This window comes from Coffea arabica, chromosome 8c, assembly GCF_036785885.1.
Source record: "Coffea arabica cultivar ET-39 chromosome 8c, Coffea Arabica ET-39 HiFi, whole genome shotgun sequence".
NCBI lineage: Eukaryota > Viridiplantae > Streptophyta > Magnoliopsida > Gentianales > Rubiaceae > Coffea > Coffea arabica.
In genome coordinates this window covers 36,476,586-36,497,448 of record NC_092325.1, presented here as the reverse complement: position 1 = coordinate 36,497,448, position 20,863 = coordinate 36,476,586, and the positions used below count along the sequence as shown (strand labels likewise).

Sequence of the window (20,863 nt, the reverse complement as noted above, 5' to 3'; positions counted from 1 at the left end):
AAAGTTTTAAAACAATGCATTTAGTTTGACAAAATTTTAAAAACAAGTATTTTAAAGGAGATTAGATTTAAAAATTTTGATTCATTTGTTAAAGGATTTAGGGAATTCTTAAAGAATTAATGTTTACCATTTTATCAAGTTTAAGTTATGTAACATGCGTAACTGTTATGATTTGTTAAATTTAAAAAATAATTTAATAATATGATTTAAATTGAAGTGATTGCGTAATGGATGAAAGTATTGCTTAATATTATTATGATTTGTTAATTTTAACTTTATTATGTATCATGCACACAGAATGTTAAAGGAACCGTAATTGTATAAAAAAATGAAAAATTATTTTATGAATTACGATTTATATATTTGAATTTTCATATAAAATGTAATGGTATAAAAATATTAATAACATATTTGTAGAAATGAAGAATTTTTTGCGTTTCATTATTTGATATACGATAATTAGTTTTAATAATTTAATGTATTAAAATAGCTATAAAACGACTAGTATTTATTTGTTTTGTAGGTATTATCGTATAGGGACCCTTCTATCCAATTATAGGGTTTAATAAAATAACTTGTACTTCTTTATTTTAAAAATGTTTAACGTTATTCAAATTAAAAGTGATTGGATTAAACAGAAAAAGTAGACAACAAAATTAAATTAAATGTCATGTGAAATGCATTAAATTAAATGGATGAGATATAAAATATCGTCGAAGACAAAATAATATCAATGCCTCGCAGTTTTCTTGCCTTTACCTTTAGCCTTGCCCTTAGCCTTGCCCTTAGCCTTCTCCTGAGATATCGTCGGGGGACAACAATATCTAGTAGCAGGCCTTCTCTGACGATTACGTTGCACTCGATCTCCGATAACTAGAGCAGGAACTTGTGGAACAGTAGTAGATGGGCCATAATCTTCATCTGCGTTATCAGAGACAAGGGTATCCTCGCCTGTCGACTCAGCTGTCCCATCACTGTCATCAGTGTCTTTGGAACGATAGTCGTTAAAATTTCCTGGAACAGTGTGTCCTGACATGCCCATTGGTTGGGTATGAGTAGGCATGAACATAGTCTGACCAAGAGTGCTATAATCCGGAAGATCTACAGTAGTAGAACCACCTCCCGTGGCACCAAGCAAATCATTTATTTGGCTAAAGTCTGCATCTAAGGAACCCCCAGATGTAGTGGCATCGTACCCAAATACAGGTATATGTGGCGAAGGTGTGAATGGTGAACCAAACGCAGGTACGTGTGGGGAAGGAGTGAATTGAGTACCATAAATAGGAAAGTGAGTGAATGGTGTAAACTGTGGCAAAGTCGAAACCGGTGTATGTAGTGATGTAGAAAAATGTGTACCGGTCGACCTAGTGCAATTTTGAGGGTCCACTTCAGGGTCACGATGCTCTGCCTCGTTGTTGTCCTCATCATGCAAGCCATGCCTATGTCGTCTAACTCCACTGGAAGATGCTCGAGCTTGACGAGGGACACGTCCAATTGGCCTCTCATAGGGAACGTGCTGACATTGTGTTTGGGTCAGAAATGGGTCCCAATCACCAATTTTCATATGATCGTATTGTTGAAAGGTGCTGCATAGACCCAAATGCACCATCCATGATCGTCAAAAGACGCGGGTCAAGAGCATATCGTTGCTCTTCAACATTGAGGGATTCATGCGATTGATGTCCAATGCGCTGCATGGTATCCATCTGATATAAAGAAAATAGACAAATTAATATAGTGTACAAGATTGACTAAGAAATGTTAGCACAAAACATACATAGTGACGGAGTAAAAATTGTAGGAGTAGTAATTACCAGAAATTCAAGTTGTCCTGATACCCCGTAGAGCATGTGCCCGGGCTGCGTCTGCTGATGGATAGGAGAGGTAATGTACAAGATGGTGTGACGGTGGTACCATCTGAGATACTCTTCTGAAGGTCTAAATGTATCTGTAGGCTGTCCCGGGACCTCAGCTTCGTAGCGTCGATCCCAATAAACTATCCAACTCCTATGAAACTGAGCCCAATTTCTTCCAGGAAAACCAGCTAGACCAAGTTGGTGCAAACCCTTTTGATCAGTGTCAATTTCTTCAGGAATTTTTTGTACCATGCCGAACTGACGCATCACCCGATCTGGACAATGAAACTCAACTATGTGCCAAAATATCAACGGGACCTTTGCTCGCCATATACGCTCTCTCCGTCTGCAATACGCGGGTAGAGATGGCAGTATGTCACCACTATATGGCATCCAGATGAACTGATAGAACAGGAAAAAGATATACTCAATCCTCATTTGCTTTGAATAGAAATTCAAAAAAATGTAAATAATAATTATCCACAAAATAATTACATACCTGATCCATTCTTAGTAACCCTATCTGCTCTCGATAATACACAACAGGCCGACCAGGAGGCTCATAGTCTAAACGATCATCTGCCCATCTCCCACCTCTTGGGTAATCTCCAACCTCATATCGAGGATATATATCAGGACGAATAAGTGGGATTCGCTCCCACGCCCAAAGCTACTCAATATCAAGGTAATTTTCAGTGAATAAGATGTGTGTTTAAGCAAAAATAATGTATGTAATATATTTTTATTTACCTGTAGTAATAAGTAAGGCCCACCAGTACTCTTAGTTTCTGCTCGAGAAGCAATACACATCCGCGAGTATAAACAGGCCAACACCGCACTTCCCCAACTGTATTCGCCCATGGCCTCCAAGTCTTGTACATAATCGAGCCAATTTGTACTAACAACATTGCCCGTGGTATCTGCAAATAGTAGGCCTCCCAATAGAATCAGTATGTACATCCGAGCATATTGACGAACTATCTCCTCAGAGGCATCGGGCTCCAATGCTACCCGTAATCGTGCCTTTATGAATGACATCTTCAGTCGGCCATCTCGAAAATGCCTATTCTCTGGCCAAATTCCTAAAAGATCAGAAACCATTTGTTGGCGCTGTAAGGGACTCCGTCTAATATGATTTAATGTAACAGGAAGGCCATCAACACGCAGACCCCACAACACCTCAACATCCTGCAAGGTGATGGTAGCCTCGCCCATAATAGGGAGATGAAATGTGTGTGTCTCTTGTCTCCAACGCTCAACAAGTGCAGTAATCAATCCATGATCCACATGAACGTAACCGGCTCTACGTACCCCGCCAAATCCAACCCTATCGATGTGTAGACACCAAATTTTTGGTGTAATTTCATGTTTTTTTTTATTTTTAGTTTTTATTTTGTATAGTGTTAGTTTTATTCGCTTTTTAGTTTTTAGTTTCTAGTTTTATTTTTATTTTTAAGTTTTTATCATGGAATTTCTTGAAAAAGGAAAAAAGAAAAAGAAAAGCATTCAAAAAAAAATGATTTAGTCTTTTAAATTCAATGTTTTCTTGAAACTAAAAAAAAAAAAAAGAAGAAGAAAAATGAAAAATGAAAGAAAAGATTGAAAATGGCAATTTTGTTGTTTTAGTTTGTTTTTTTTTTGATGTAAAATTGTTATATTTTATTACTTAGCTTTTATTATTATTTTGTTACATTATTTTTTTTTAAAAAAAAAAAAGGCAATACGCGATAGCAAGCTGCGTTTTTTTTTTTGCAGCTTGCAAGGAAGGGCTTCGGGCAGCCCTTGACTGCAAATATAGCAGAGATTGCTGAGATTTTAGGGCAGAGCTCCCATATAAATAGAAAAGGGATGGACAGCCGCAGGGGGAGAGTTTCTAAAGAGGATAGAGAGGATCCGGAAGACAGAAAAAACACAGAAAAAGAAAATCTGGAGAGAATGAAAGGAACAGCGGAAAGAAAAACTAAGCAAGGGAGAAAATCAGGAAAAAGACTGAAGGTGGAGGAAAACTGTTTTTGGGAGAATTGAGCCGTAAGCAGGAAAGGGGAACTAAAAGAGAAACAGAAGGAGGGAGTGTTTAGGCTTGGAGAGTGAGAGAGAGTCGGAACTTCGAGGGTAAGGGGAGTGAAACAACAACCGAGAGCCTAGTTGGTGGCTGGTGAAGCATCGACGGAGAAATAGCAAGGAAAAGACGAAGGAGCAGCAGCATCAGAAGAAGAAGGTTTTCAGTTCAACGAGGACCCTTACTATCGATCATCTCAGTTCCCGTTTGGATCCTAAAAGTGTAAAGGTAATAGCTTTTACCTGCTTTTAGTCGTTGGATTCATGAAATGCTGAAGTTACTCTTGTATGCGTTCATTGTGAATCTGTTTAAGATGATGGGACTATGAAGAGTCTGGATGTTGTTCAACGCTTTGATGACTGGTGTCGAAATTCCTTATGTGAATTTGGTTCTTGTTTTTGGGTCCTTAGGTTAAGAACTTACTGCAACAAGTTTGAATCTTTTTGACTTGATTGCAGCAATTCGGACATGTCGGCCCTTTTTCTTTGTTTTTGTTGAAGCTGTGACTCAATTAACTTTGTTTGTCTTGGTTATCTATATTTGAATGATATACCATGAATAACATCTGAAGTTAGAAATGTGTTTTGGGAAATTTCATAGCAGCGCATGCAGCCCTTTTCCTTTTCCTTAGATTACCGCAGGTTTCACCTTTTCTTTTGATGCATTTTATAGATGGCTGTTTCGATCAAGTTTTATGAGAATTAGATGATAATGACAATGAGTTTGAAGCTTGGCATTTCTGGTTTGAATGTTAGTTAGAGCTTCTCACATATGGGCATGTAAACCTGTCTAAGTTGGGGTAAAAATCAAAAAAAGAAAAGCTGCATTTCATGTTTTTATCTTGTTAGCAGCCTAATAAAACTGGGTTTGGTCACCCTTTGCTAGTTCAATCTGATGTCAAGGGTGAAGAAATGGGATTTTTGGTGTTGAGTTTGTATGTTTAAAGGCTGAAATCTTTGAGCTATGGTTGAACACTTTGCTGAAAATTGTTGCAAGCTTGGAAATAAAATGCAGCAGACTTCGCTCTTCAATGTTTGCTGATTTCTTCATATGTTTTTGCTGGTTTGAATATCAAAGTTGTGTGTGGAGTTGCTTAATCCCGAGTTAAGACTTTGGTTTGAGGGAGTTTTATCAAAACTTGTTTTAGTTTGTGGGATCTATGGTTGAAAACGAAAATGCAGCAGACATTCATTTCAGTATAGAAGCTTTAGTTGCAGAATTTGTTCTTTTACGTAAGTTTGCATGCAAAATATTTTCGAAAATTGCATTTCAACCCCTCAAATTCCCCTTTGTTCTACTAAGGCCCAAGTAATTGGAACATTCAATCAATTTGATCCCTCTAAGTTTCTTTTTGTTCCAAAAGAGCCCAAGCATGTTCTAGTATCTTGTAATTAAGTCCTAAGATCATTGCAACTTCAATCATTGTTTGGCTTTTCCTTTATTTTTTTGAGATCTTTGAAGTGCTTAAACGATTTATTTGGACTTGAATGTTTGAGTAATGCTTGTTTTGGGTCTTTAGTAGATGCTATATTTGGAAATTGAACGGGTTATTCCGTTTTCTTGGTCTTTAAGCATTTTTTGAGCTCATTCAAGTTGCAATTAGGTGGGTTTTGATGTTTTTGCTTATACTTTACTTTTAAATTGATGCCTTGACCCCTTTATTGTTTTGAAGCCATTTTCCTTCATTTGATTACCATTAGGGGAAGGTATAATTTCTTTTATCTTTGTTTATCTCTCCTATGTGATCCAATGTGCTAAGTGAATTGCATGTCTACTTTGCTTTCCTAGCTTTTCTTTAATTCCTTTTATTTATGTCATTTATTTTTGCTCTTTATTTAAGTTATTCGTTATGGGGTATGTGTACACCTCTTGGCTTGTAATAGTTAGGGATTCAACTATTTTATTCTCTTTCCCCCTTTTAGATCGTAGTAGGATCTCCCTAATATAATAGATAGGGCTTGGAGGAGCATTCAATGAAGACCTATCGAAGACGTGTGCCTAGCTAGCAAATGTAATAGTTAGGGCTTTGATTGTCTTATGTGTCTTGCATGTTTAATTGCTATGTGTTAATTTGCTTTATTAGGGCCTTGCATCTAGTCGAGCATGCTAAATGTTATGTGCTATGTGTTTATAAGTGTTTAGCATGTCTACTCGCTTTCCATAGCATGAATGAATGTGATGGATGAATGTACGTTTCCGCTAGTCCAATGCTAGTCGGAATTCATAGAATGGGCTAGTCCAACGCTAGACCCTTAGGGATTTCCCCTCGTTAGTACATGTTTGCATGTTCATTACATGTCATGCATTCTTTGTAGTTTTATCATTTTGCATGCTCCTCGATTCCCCTTTCCCCTCACTTTAGGTCTTACATCTCATGCTAGTTAGGGTACATTTGCCTGAGGAGTTCCCTTTTGATAAGGGAAACGAGCGAGTGTGGCTACTCGATAGCCTTAGCACGCTAGTTTTGCTTTCTAATCAAAGGGAAAATCGAAGTCGAAAAAGTTAGGAGTCATTCCCATACCCAACCTGATGCATTCCTTTAGGTTCATTCATTCTCATTTTATCACTTATTCATTTTTCAATTCACTTTTCCTTATCACTTTTCCTTTCCTTATTGTTCATTTTGATTTCTACTTCACAAAAGTGCACTTAATTACACCTATATGCACTTATCACTATATTTCATGCACTTGCACACAAACACTTGGATTTTTCATACAATTTCACACATGCACCTTTTTCATACACTGGCACACAAACACTTGGATTTTTCATACAATTTCACACGTGCACCTTTTTATACACTTGCACACTTGTACTTTAGCCATCATTTGCATTAATCGACCTCTATAAGGTTTTCCTTTATTGGCCGCCACAATTCATGTGGTTGGGACCAAAAACCTTACAAGAGACATTTTAGAATTTAGGTTTGCATTTTTTTCTTTTCTTGCATTCATGTAGTGCATCCAAATGTAATAAATTCTTTGGTTAAAATAAGAAAAACTTTGATTAAATCACGCAACTAGCCTTGGCTAGGTCGAAGGGGTGCCTTGGATTTCTATCCTTGCCTTCCCCTTCGTCAAATGTGACTCCCGAACCTTTTTCATTGGTTTACGTGGACTAGGAGTCGTTTAAAAGGGGTTTCTTACTATTTTCTCCTATTTTTTCTTTAAAAATTCATTTTAGGTGACTTGGTACACCTTAACTCGTTACCAAGTGGCGACTCCGATTTTTTTTATTTCAAAAACCCTTTTTAAACTACATTTTGGGTCAAATCGTCGCATTCTCAAACCCCCATTTTGACCCATTTTTCTTTTAAATCACAATTCATTTTTCAATCACAAATTGAATCAAAAATACACATTTTTTAAACCATTTTATTTATTTATCAAAAAAATGGGGCGCGACAGTTGGCGACTCCACTGGGGACATTCAAGAGTCCGAGCAAATATGATTTAATCAACCTTTTTCTTCTTTTAACCTTTTCATATATCACATTTGGGTGTTTTAGGGTTGCATTTTTTCCTTTTTTAGGATTTTGCATTTCACACGTATCCAACTACTCCCTCGCTCGCGAATGTATGATTGGTTGATTGGATGTATGTTTACTTGTTTATCTCGCGTTTGCATTGCATTTGGGGGGGTGTGTGTCACCTTTTGAGTCTCGCGTGGTTCTCAACCCCTTTCCCTCAAAATAGGGAGCACTTCATACGTGCACGTTTATTTATTGTTATCCCCATTTTATTTTATTTTCGTGGGCGTTTCCCACACCGCCTTGTAGGATTAGGATCGATCGCCTTGGGTAGGCGGCTGGTGTGCTCTGCGCCCATAGCGCTACCTAAGGGATCACTCGAGCCACCGATCAAAGGCCCTGGGAGTGATGACCCTTCGCCTTTAGGTCTGAAGGCTTGGGAGTCGAGACTTATCGAGTCTAGTTGCATTAGTGAGCCCCAGCCTCATGCATCCATATTAGACTCGCCTAGGGTAAAGTCAGCCTCACCTTTTTTAAGCACATTAGGCACGAGGGAAGGGGTTCCACCCCTTTTACTTGCTTTATTGTACTTCTTTTTCTTTCTTAATTACTCCCAATATGTTACGTGTACTATCAATTGTACTAACTATTCTTGTGTTTTCTTGGCTTGCATTCATGTGCCATAGCAATAAGAGGCCTCTTTGGCACTCTTTTAGTGACTTACCCGCTAGATAGCTCACATGTTTAATTTCAGTCATTACACTTAATTTTCAATAACTACATTTCATTTTTAGACCTCTTTCCCCCCGATGCATTATTTATGCCCTTTAGGCCATATTTGTTGCATATTTTACTGCTTTAAATAACTGGCATCACGCATAAACCATAGAAAGGGAATGCCACGTAGGGAATCCCGTGTTTAGGAATAAGCCGCCACATGTCTCGGATATTTAATCCAATGGGACTTACACGTTTACTATTTCTGCATTACCTAAAGGGTAAAATCCCGAGGTAAGGTACTAAAGTGAATTTCTTCCCCAGATGGCTCCGTGTAGAATGCTCAATCAGATACCTCGTGAGCTAGTAGATTGGAAGAACAATATGGCACATGAAGTGAACAGACTTTTCCCGTATATAGGACATTTACCTAGTCTCTTGAATATAACTCCGAATGTAACCATTGTCCAAGCTTTGCTCGAGTTCTGGGATCCAGACAGCTCTGTTTTCCGATTTGGAGAGTGCGAATTAACACTAACCCTGGAGGAGATAGAAGGATTGTTACAAGTGCCTGGGAAAGGTCACCCTATGGTATACCCAATGAATGGTACCAGAGAACAATTTTGTAAGTTCTTAGGGTTAAAACAGTTTAGCATGAGTCAACACCCGGACGTAAGATCATGCCCGCTGGAGTTCTTATACAAGCGATTCGGGGAAAAGGAATCCTATGATCATCACCACGAGGACTTTTTCGTTAGTAGAGAACAGTGGGAAGAGAAACGAGTACTAGCTTTTGGGATAACTCTGATTAATCTACTCCTGTTTCCGAAAAAGCATGGGAAAGTTACGTTTTCAACGGTCAACATGGTTCAGAGTGTGTTTTTGGGAATTAGAGGAAAAACTCCTACCTTAGTACCCGTTATCATTGCTGACATTTTCGCCGCTGTTACTGAGTGCCGAAAGAAGAGAGGGTTTTTCTATGCATCCAACCTGGTACTTCAAATATGGGCGATGGAGCATCTGTCAAAAAGAACACTGAATCCGTTGGGATCATGCCTTCCAACAGCAAATTGGGTTGAGTCGCACCGAGAGAGGGTTAGAAAATACTATCGAATAGAGTCTCCGAGTTTGTTTATTCAGGAATTCAATGCTTTGACTTCGGATAAGATACAATGGGTTCTTGATTGGACGAAAGTAAGGGATCCAGCTTTCAGGACAACACAACTTGATTTTATCCCGTTAGCAAGCACCGGTGGATTGATTGTGTATGTGCCACAACGAGTTATGAGACAGTTTGGGTATCCGCAGCGAGTGCCGACCATACAAAGGATGGGGAGCATCGAACTCAATACAGTCACCGAATGCCAGACTATGGTGCTGGAAGCTTGGGGGAATCTGTGTAGTCTGGACAACCTGCATTTGGACCAAGTGAATAAAGTAGAGCCTAAGGTCGTCTTAGAGTACAACGAATGGATCAAATCAATAATGGAACAAGGAAGAGAAAGGGCATCGTTGGTCTCCCTTAGTCTTGAGGAGCAGAATGAGAAGTTGAGGAAAGAGTTGGAGAATCGTCAGTTGCAGATCATGGTAGCCGATCAAGCATTGGAAGACGCCCGCTCACAATTGAAGAAAGAGGCCAAAAAGACCGAGAACTTGAAAAAGGCATTGAGTGCATTTGACAAAATCCAAGATGAAATTCGGAAACTTAGTATCGGGAGTTCTAGGGAGTCCCAACACACTAAACTAGTTAGACATGAAGACTTTGTAAGAATGGTCAGTCGAACCATCAATGAAATTGTAAAGAAGGATTAATCTTATCCATGATTAATGAGAATTCCTGTTTTTATATTCACTTACAGGTTTGAAAAATGGGATTTACCCCGAAGGCTTGCATCATGCTAGGCCTACCCTTGGCACAAAAAAGGGCTCCCCAATAGGACATGCATCCGAATTATTTTACTTTTTACTAACTCCTGTCTTTTTCTTTTATTTTTTTTCTTCTTTTTTGGCAACAGTCAATCAAGAAGGGCATCTAATAAGGGTTTTCCTACGTCTCCAGGTAATATTTAAATATAGCTACCCGAAGAAGCCCCATTATCACCCGATCGCGTAGCCGAGCTTCGAGGGAAAGTGTAAACATGAGTACCCATCCGGAATCATCTGAAAGGCCCGCAACATCATCAACTGATTTGGCAAATCTGGGAGCTCAGCTGAGCGAGGTTCTCAACCGGTTTAATGAGCTAAGTGTTGAAATGATGGCCCAACGGCATGTAATCGATCAATTGGTAGCTAGTGGCGCTAGCGGTGAGCAGCAACATGCACCCTTACCCCCGGGCCAATCTGAACCAATACTCTTACCATATGCTCAAATCTCTGTTTCTTCACAAGCTATGAATCCACCCGAAGAAACCTTTACTTATCCCACTCATGGCCCACCACCTACATATGCACCTCACATCCAAACTAATCCTCCTCAAGTCCAAATTTCCCAGAATTATCCGCCCATTACTGTGAGCATGCCTTTCGAACCACAAGGACCACATTATTACGCCACCGCTGAACCATTCACCCTAGATACCGCCGTTCAAGGGAAAACTGAAGTTGGGGGGTCGTCCGTGCCCGTGGACAAGAATTTACTAAAGAGATTGGATCGGTTCGAGGAGTTTATAAGGAAAAGCCAAGGTGTGAGCAAACAAGGAGGTTTGGACTACAACGAGCTGTGCCTGTTTCCGGATATGCAGTTGCCGGTGGGTTTCAAAGCACCCAAATTTACCAAGTACGACGGAACGGGGAATCCCAAAACCCACCTTCGGATGTTTGCAAACAAGCTGGGAAGACCAATAGACGATGAGAATCTGCCGGTACGCTTATTTCCCGAGAGTTTAGAAGGCGACGCGTTGGATTGGTATTCCAATTTGAAGCCTGAAGATATGAAATCTTGGATGGATTTATCGACTGCTTTTGTGAGGCAGTATGAATATAATTGTGAGCTCGCTCCGACGAGGACCACATTGGAGGGGACTAAGAGGAAGCCATCGGAGGACCATAAGACATATGCGAAGAGATGGAGGAAATTGGCCGCCAAAGTGGAGCCGCCTATGACTGAAAACGAGATTGTTCGCACGTTTATTAAAGCTCATGACCCACCCTACTTTGAAGAGATTTTCCGTATGACTGGGTGTTCCTTTGCTGAAATTGTTAACAAATTGGAAGAGTATGACGAGTTTATAAGGGCAGGCAAGATTGTTAATGTTTCAGCTTTAAAGTCACAGTTGGAAGCTATGCAGAGTCAGAGTGGCAGTAGTAAAAAGGCTCAATTTAAGAAGAAAGATGAGGAAGCCTCTTTTGTCTGGGACCAGGATTTTTCTTCTCGGCCTAGATACCAACAAAATCCCACCTACTCACCTTGTTACTTATATCAACCACACCCACGCCCTGTTTACAATACCACTATCAACCACCCCCGTCCTCGACCAAATTATCCAAACACACCATCGACGCCATTTCATGTTTCCCCACCAAACTTGCAAATTAGACCTCGCCCTCCTTTTAACCCAAGACCTATTCCATCTCCTAACCCAAATTACCAGTACCAACAAACCCGTGACACCCAAAATCCAACCCCATACCGAACCTTTACCAATCTAGGTCGATCTGTTGACCAGTTATATGAGCAATTAAAAGCTGCTGGAAAGATTGGTACGGTACCCCCTAAGACCTATCCCAGGGGATTTCCCCCTGGTTATGATCCTCAATCGTTTTGCGCTTATCATTCGGGATCCCCTGGACATCCGACGGCCAATTGCTGGGCACTTAAGCATAAAATTCAAGATATGATTGATGCTGGAGACATAATTCTGACAAGGAAAGATGAACAAGGGCCAAGTGTTAGCAACAATCCTTTTCCTCAGCACAAGGATACTGTGGGAACTATCACCATAGAGGAAGGGATTGAGGACCCTACACAGTACATTGTAGACGAGGCCGAGATCATGGGGGTCATTGGAGAACCGTTTATATTGGAGGAGGAAGCCTATAAAGTTGAAGAGAATACTGATCCTTTTATTTTGGAAATGGTACCCTTTGAATGTGAGCCTTCGGAACTCGTGGTATTTGAATTGCCTGAGCAAACTCCTGTTCTTAATTTACAAGAGGTCCCGTGGAATTATAGCGAATCTACACTGTTAATTGGAGAGAGGAAGGTGCCTAAGAAGGAAGTGGATGCCATCACTAGATCAGGGAGAATCATAGGGGAGCCTGCAGTTGATGAGTCCTCAAAAGCAAAAGAAGGTGCTATACCAACGAAACCCGTAGTGACGGATGAAGAGGCTTTTAATTTCCTTAAAATGTTAAAGAAGAGTGAGTATAAGGTAGTCGAGCAATTGGACAAGATGCCCGCTCAAATTTTCATATTAAATCTGCTCTTAACCTCGGAACTTCACCGAGAGGCTCTGGTCAAAGTCTTAACTGAGGCTCAAGTGCCTAAAAATATTTCAATTGACAAATTCGCCAATGTAGTTGAACATGTTTTGGCTTCCAGTCGGATTTCTTTTTCTGATGAAGATCTAACTGCCGAGGGGATTGGACACAACAAAGCTTTGTATATCTCAGTCCGCTGTAACGGGAAACTCTTGCCAAAGGTTCTGATAGACAATGGCTCCGCTCTCAATATCTGCCCTTGGAATACTTTGGTTAAGTTAGGATTTCAAGAGACTAAATTGCGGCCGTCAACCACTGTGGTGAGAGGATTTGATGGCGCAAAAAGTGAACCAATGGGGGAAGTGGATTTAGTGATAGAAATCGGACCTGCCCAGTTTCAGGTCATGTGCCAAGTCATGAATTTTTCAAGTGTTTATAACATTCTCCTTGGACGGCCTTGGATTCACACCTCGGGCGCTATACCCTCTTCACTTCATCAGTTGCTGAGGTTTGTGGTGAATAATCAATTGATCACAGTTTTTGCAGAGGATGATTGCACAATGATTGTTAACTCTGGACCAAATGAGGAGGATAGTAAAACATCTCTATTTTCTTCTCACCATGTGGCTGACATTGTTTCCGTAGGATGGATATCTAAGGAGAAGCCCGTGGTGGAAATGAATCTGCCAGAAGCTAGTGTTATGATGGCTAAAGAGATGATTCGAGGAAGATATGAGATGGGCAAGGGCCTCGGGCGCAACCTGCAGGGAGTTTTGGAGCCAATAGAACTTCAAGGAAAGAAAGATACTTTCGGATTAGGGTTTCAACCTACTGCCAGGGATAAGAAAGAAATGATGAATCGTAAAAAGGCGGAGAAGGAAGGAAGGCAGCTTATCATGAATATCCCACCATTGTATTGTACTTTTCCTTACCCATCAGAGATGATCAAATCTGAAGTAGACCCGATCGAGGAAGTGGAGGTTGGGTTATCTGAGCTATTTGTGGGGGTTATTTCTGAAAGGGAGCCGTTGGAGGACCCAGGATTTCCAGAGGTGCCTATTGAAGCAATGAAGAACTGGACCTGTGATCCTCTTCCCTCCTGCAGGGAATTTCGGTAAATTAGGGGATTGCCTTTGGTCGACATGAGACAAATCGTTTATACTACTTATCTTTTGTCTTTCAAGTTTGTAAATAGTTTTCAATCAAATGTTTTTCAATGCAAGTCTTGCGTTAATTTTCTTGTTAAGTAGCATGTCATGATGTTATCCTTTACTTTGAATTTCAATGAAATGCACAGTGTTTATGGCCCAAATGGATTTAACTTACTTCCTATTGTACTCATTTCACTTTTTTTTCAGATGGCCAGAAATAAAACACATTGACCCTTTGGATATCACTATTCTGGAATTTGATGATTGTAATCTCGATATCTCTCACGAATCTGAAATTTTGGAATCAGAAATTCAAGACGAGAGCGATAACGAGGAAGAATCTGAATCTTTATTAAAGGATTTTGAACAATATGAGGAGAAATCCAAACCGAACTTAGAAGAAACAGAAGCTGTTAATATTGGCACTGAGACTGAAGTTAAGGAGATAAAAGTTAGCATTCATTTGCATAAGAAACAGAGAAAAGAGATGATTGAGTTCTTGACCATGTTTCAAGATGTATTTGCCTGGTCCTATGATGATATGCCTGGAATTTCAACAGATATAGTGGTCCACCGATTACCGACTGATCCAAGTTTTCCACCAGTAAAGCAGAAACCTCGCAAGTTTAAGCCGGACATGAGCCTCAAAATTAAGGAGCAAATCGAGAAACAGCTCAATGCTAGAATTATTATGGTGTCTCATTATCCCATTTGGCTTTCAAACCCTGTACCTGTTCCGAAGAAAAGTGGAGAAGTGCGAGTATGTGTCGATTACAGGGATCTTAACAAGGCCAGCCCGAAAGATGATTTTCCATTGCCGAACATTCATATTCTTTTGGATAATACCGCAGGGCATGAGATTGAATCATTTGCTGATTGTTTTGCTGGATATCACCAGATCTTAATGGCTGAGGAGGACAGGGAGAAAACTGCTTTTATCACGCCATGGGGGACATTTTGTTACCGAGTAATGCCGTTTGGACTAAAAAATGCAGGCGCTACTTATCAAAGGACTATGACCACCCTTTTTCATGATATGATTCATAAGGAGATGGAGGTTTATGTGGACGATATCATTATCAAATCCGAGAGAACGGAGGATCATTTGATTGACTTGGGGAGGTTATTTGAAAGATTGAGGAAATATGATTTAAAACTAAACCCTGCAAAGTGTGCATTTGGAGCCCCTGCCGGAAAGTTATTGGGATTCATTGTCAGTAAGAAGGGTATTGAGATAGATCCGGCAAAGATTAAGGCCATTCGTGAGATGCCAGTGCCAAGAACGCAAAAAGACGTGAAGAGTTTTTTAGGAAAGATTAATTTTATTGGGAGATTCATTGCCCAATTGACCCATACGTGTGAGCCTTTGTTCAAATTATTAAAGAAAAATGTGTCCTTGCAATGGAATGAGGAATGCCAGCAAGCGTTTGATAAAATTAAAGACTACCTGTTGCACCCCCCGGTTTTAGTGCCACCCAAACCCGGGCGACCTTTGGTCATGTATCTATCGGTGTTGGGCGAAGCTATGGGGTGTGTATTGGGACAACATGACGAATCGGGGAAGAGGGAGCAAGCTATCTATTACCTTAGTAAGAAGTTCACTGCGTATGAGGCCAACTATTCTTTTCTTGAGAGGAGTTGCTGTGCTCTAGCTTGGGCCGTCCAAAAATTGAGACATTACTTGCTCAGTCATACTACTTACCTTATTTCCCGCTCCGACCCTTTGAAATATTTGTTGGGAAAGCCTATGCCGACGGGACGTATGGCGAAATGGCAGATGATTCTTTCGGAATTTGACATTATTTTCACTACTCAAAAGGCCATCAAAGGCCAGGCTGTGGCCGACCATTTAGCTGAAAATCCGCTGAAAGATGACTATCAACCACTTCACACTTATTTTCCGGATGAGGAGGCCTTGTTCGTGGGTATAGCAGAAGATATGAATGATCAATGCCCGGAGTGGAGGTTGTTCTTTGACGGTGCATCAAATTCCTTCGGGGCCGGTATTGGAGTTGTTCTAGTATCGCCTGAAGGAAAACATTACCCTGGTTCGGCCAAACTCTGATTTTCCTGTACTAACAATATGGTTGAATATGAAGCTTGCATTTTTGGGTTAAAAATGGCATTAGAAATGGAGATTAAGGATTTACTAGTATTCAGTGATTCAGATTTGCTTGTACATCAGACTCTTAAGGAGTGGATTACTCGGGATTCAAAGATCTTGCCCTATCATTGCAACTTACTGGAGTTAGCCAATAAATTTAGGAGTTTGGAGTTTCGGCATATTTCCCGTGTCAGAAATGTCTTCGCCGATGCATTGGCCACTTTATCTTCAATGATCCAACATCCGGATGAGTTAATAATTGAACCCATCCAGATTCATCTACAAGGGAAACCTGCTCACTGCCTAGTTGTGGAAAAGTCTTCCGATGGCCGTCCCTGGTACAATGATATCAAGGAATTTCTCAAAACAGGATCCTACCCATCTGGGGCTGATATGACTGCCAAAAGTTTCTTGCGTAGATTATCATCTAAATTCTTCTTGAATGGAGAAGTAGTATACAGAAGAACGTCGGATTTGGGCCTTCTGAGGTGTGTTGACGAAGATGAAGCGGAATACCTGATGAAGGAAGTACATAGTGGAGTGTGTGGATCACATATGAATGGCCATTTATTAGCAAAGAAGATCATGAGGACTGGATATTTTTGGCTTACTATGGAGCATGATTGTATAGTTTTTGTTAGGAAATGCATCAAGTGTCAATTGCATGGAGATGTTATGCACACTCCCCCTACAGAATTACACAGTATGACTGCTCCTTGGCCATGTTCGATGTGGGGTATGGATGTGATTGGAGCCATTGACCCTCCCGCTTCAAATGGGCATCGGTTTATTCTGGTGGCAATTGAATACTTTACTAAGTGGGTCGAAGCTGAGTCTTATAAACATGTGACTAAGAAGGTGGTAACAGACTTTCTAAGAAAGAATATCATTTGTCGTTTCGGAGTGCCGGAGACATTAATCACTGATAATGCCAAAAATCTCAACAATGACATGGTGGATGGTTTGTGCGCACAGTTCAAAATCAAGCATCGAAACTCCTCTATTTATAGGCCACAAATGAATGGAGCAGTAGAGGCTGCGAATAAGAACTTGAAGAAAATAATCCGTAAGATGATTGAGAGACACCGTGATTGGCATGAAAAGCTCCCTTATGCGTTAATGGCATATAGAACTGTTATTCGGACTTCTACTGGGACGACTCCCTACAATCTCATGTATGGAATGGAAGCAGTTTTACCAGCCGAAGTCGAAATCCCTTCTTTGCGTATTTTAATGGAGGCCAAACTAGAGGAGGCTGAATGGATTCAACAACGTCATGAGTAGTTGTCTTTAATCGATGAGAAAAGGTTAAATGCCATTTGTCATGGTCAATGCTATCAAAAAAGGGTAGCCCGTGCTTACAATAAGAGGGTCAGACCACGGGTGTTCACAGAAGGAGATAAAGTGTTGAAACACATTTTGCCAGCACAAGAGGAAGCTAAGGGGAAATTTGCACCAAATTGGCAAGGCCCTTTTATTGTCCAGAAAGTTTTGCCCGGAGGAGCGCTCATTCTTGCAGAAATGGATGGGTAAGTGTTCCCTCAACCAATCAATTCAGATATGTGTAAGAAATTCTTTATATGATAAATGAAATCTTCCTTTTAGGGTTAATGTGAGGAACGGATTAAAAGTCAGGCTTTCTTCCTTCCCAATCAAACATTCTATCACTAGTTGTCCCTTTTGAGCCTTCAGAGCAAATTATTTCGTTTGGCATCCCCTGAGAATCGCAAACCCCATACTGGGGCAAGTTTTGAGTCGAAAAAGCTAAGAATGAGAAAGAAAGGAAAAGAAGAGAAAAGAAAAGAGAGGATTCAAAAGGAAAAGCTATAAAGGAAAATGAAAAGAAAAATGAAAAGAGGAAGATCTCGATTGAGAATAAACTGGGGCAATTATTAGTAAGGTTAATTTGAAAAATGCGATCTCAGATCATTTAAACCACACTTGAAATCCGCTTTCAAGCCTTAATCTTTTCTAAGCACCCCACCAGACCCCATTACAAAAACCTAAAAGTCCTGACTTCTGTTCTTTATACTGCCTTTTTAGGACAATTTCTAATCAAGTGGCACATGATGTCAAAAACATCTTCGCCTATTTTGCAAGGGAAGAATTGTTATACTGATGCCATTATTTCTTAAAACACATCTCCAGATTGATATGGTCGATAGACAAGATTGGTTTGCTAGGTGAAAACCCGCAAGGGCACCTAAAAAAAAAAAAAAAAAAAAAAAGGAAAAAGAAACACAGGAAAAGAAAATAATGGGCGGGGGCAACCTTAGTGAAAACCCGAAAGGGCGCTGAGGTAGGGTTTCATAAGGAAAAGTAAGTTTGGATTTGAAGAGCTGGTGACTTAGTTCATTGGAATTTCTCCTCACATTGTGGTTCTGTTGTCAAGTATTGGAACTCCGAAGAGATGATGTCCAAAGGGTCAAGTGTAGCACTTTGTTCGAAAGCCAAAGTTTTTGACTTATCAGACACGAAATTTGAGTATACAGGCTTACTTATTTGAAATGATTTTTTGTGCAATAAAAGTAGAGGATTGTGTTTATATTGTTAAGATCTTTCATCATTATGTGCAACTAGAATGTTTTTCATGTGTTGCATGGTCGCATTTGTCTCTTTTGTTCTATCAAATGGCAATCCCTATGATTTATCGAAGAGAATAGATACTAGATGATACGTGGGTCTGCATATTATGAGAATTTGACATGGTTTGCAGGGCCGGGTTGAAGTGCTCACTTCGTCGAACGAGAAGCCCAAATGCTCATGTTTACACTTTTCTTGAAGAAGAGGTTGATCGAATGATGGCGGTATTATCTATCATTATTTCTTTTCTTGCAGGTCGGACAATCCGATAAGCATCACACTGGGGCAATTTTAGAGGAAGTTGTTTACCATTTGTTTTCTCAAAAGCCTACGAAAGTTTATATGAATAGATCAACTGATCGCTTTTATTTTTTCGTTGGGCATGGGTTTTATCCCTCCGACCTCGGCAGGCTTGGGTTTTATCCCACTGACCGCTTTTATTTTCGTTGGGCATGGGTTTTATCCCTCCGACCTCGGCAGGCTTGGGTTTTATCCCACTGACCGCTTTTATTTTTTCGTTGGGCAAGGGTTTTATCCCTCCGACCTCGGCAGGCTTGGGTTTTATCCCACTGACCGCTTTTATTTTTCGTTGGGCATGGGTTTTATCCCTCCGACCTCGGCAGGCTTGGGTTTTATCCCACTGACCGCTTTTATTTTCGTTGGGCATGGGTTTTATCCCTCCGACCTCGGCAGGCTTGGGTTTTATCCCACTGACCGCTTTTATGTTTCGTTGGGCATGGGTTTTATCCCTCCGACCTCGGCAGGCTTGGGTTTTATCCCACTGACCGATTTTATGTTTCGTTGGGCATGGGTTTTATCCCTCCGAGTTGGGCATGGATTTTATCTCTCCGACCTCGACAGTCTTGGGTTTTATCCCACTGACCGCTTTTATTTTCGTTGGGCATGGGTTTTATCCCTCCGACCTCGGCAGGCTTGGGTTTTATCCCACTGACCGCTTTTATTTTTTCGTTGGGCATGGGTTTTATCCCTCCGACCTCGGCAGGCTTGGGTTTTATCCCACTGACCGATTTTATGTTTCGTTGGGCATGGGTTTTATCCCTCCGACCTCAGCAGGCTCGGGTTTTATCCCACTGACCGCTTTTATGTTTCGTTGGGCATGGGTTTTATCCCTCCGACCTCGGCAGGCTCGGGTTTTATCCCACTGACCGTTTTTTTTTGACCATCTGCTTGATCATTGGATTGATAGTTAGTCTGTCAGTCATTTTGTATTTCATGTTTAGAAGTTCTGAGAGTTTGACTTCTTCTACTTTGCAAAGATCAAATATAGTCAATGCACTTGCATCCGAACTACATTTGACCTGATTCCCGTTATGGGATACGTAGGCAACTCCACATGAGTTCGGTCATATTTTCTGCAATGTTATTACATCATTTTGTCCAATAATTTCAGCCGAGTGTTGACTTGTTTGTTTTATTTTCAGAAGCAGATAGAAGAGACAGGTAAGTATTTGGTGTCTACTTCTTTGTCTCAAGTTTTTTCAAAACTCAGACAAAGAGGGGCAAACTGTAGACACCAAATTTTTGGTGTAATTTCATGTTTTTTTTTTATTTTTAGTTTTTTATTTTGTATAGTGTTAGTTTTATTCGCTTTTTAGTTTTTAGTTTCTAGTTTTATTTTTATTTTTAAGTTTTTATCATGGAATTTCTTGAAAAAGGAAAAAAGAAAAAGAAAAGCATTCAAAAAAAATGATTTAGTCTTTTAAATTCAATGTTTTCTTGAAACAAAAAAAAAAAAAAGAAGAAGAAAAATGAAAAATGAAAAATGAAAGAAAAGATTGAAAATGGCAATTTTGTTGTTTTAGTTTGTTTTTTTTGATGTAAAATTGTTATATTTTATTACTTAGCTTTTATTATTATTTTGTTACATTATTTTTTTTAAAAAAAAAAGAAAAAAGGCAATACGCGATAGCAAGCTGCGTTTTTTTTTTTTGCAGCTTGCAAGGAAGGGCTTCGGGCAGCCCTTGACTGCAAATATAGCAGAGATTGCTGAGATTTTAGGGCAGAGCTCCCATATAAATAGAAAAGGGATGGACAGCCGCAGGGGGAGAGTTTCTAAAGAGGATAGAGAGGATCCGGAAGACAGAAAAAACACAGAAAAAGAAAATCTGGAGAAAATGAAAGGAACAGCGGAAAGAAAAACTAAGCAAGGGAGAAAATCAGGAAAAAGACTGAAGGTGGAGGAAAACTGTTTTTGGGAGAATTGAGCCGTAAGCAGGAAAGGGGAACTAAAAGAGAAACAGAAGGAGGGAGTGTTTAGGCTTGGAGAGTGAGAGAGAGTCGGAACTTCGAGGGTAAGGGGAGTGAAACAACAACCGAGAGCCTAGTTGGTGGCTGGTGAAGCATCGACGGAGAAATAGCAAGGAAAAGACGAAGGAGCAGCAGCATCAGAAGAAGAAGGTTTTCAGTTCAACGAGGACCCTTACTATCGATCATCTCAGTTCCCGTTTGGATCCTAAAAGTGTAAAGGTAATAGCTTTTACC

The 20,863-nt window shown here is 40.2% G+C and overlaps 1 protein-coding gene across 1 annotated transcript; it reads left to right on the top strand.

Annotated features, from left to right (window-relative positions):
* The first annotated feature begins 10,242 nt into the window (after nucleotides 1-10,242).
* Nucleotides 10,243-13,641, top strand: LOC113706048 (uncharacterized). The gene has a single exon (XM_072062853.1). It carries the CDS (start codon nucleotides 10,243-10,245, stop codon nucleotides 13,639-13,641), a length of 3,399 nt encoding a protein of 1,132 aa, XP_071918954.1.
* The last annotated feature ends 7,222 nt before the right edge of the window (nucleotides 13,642-20,863 follow it).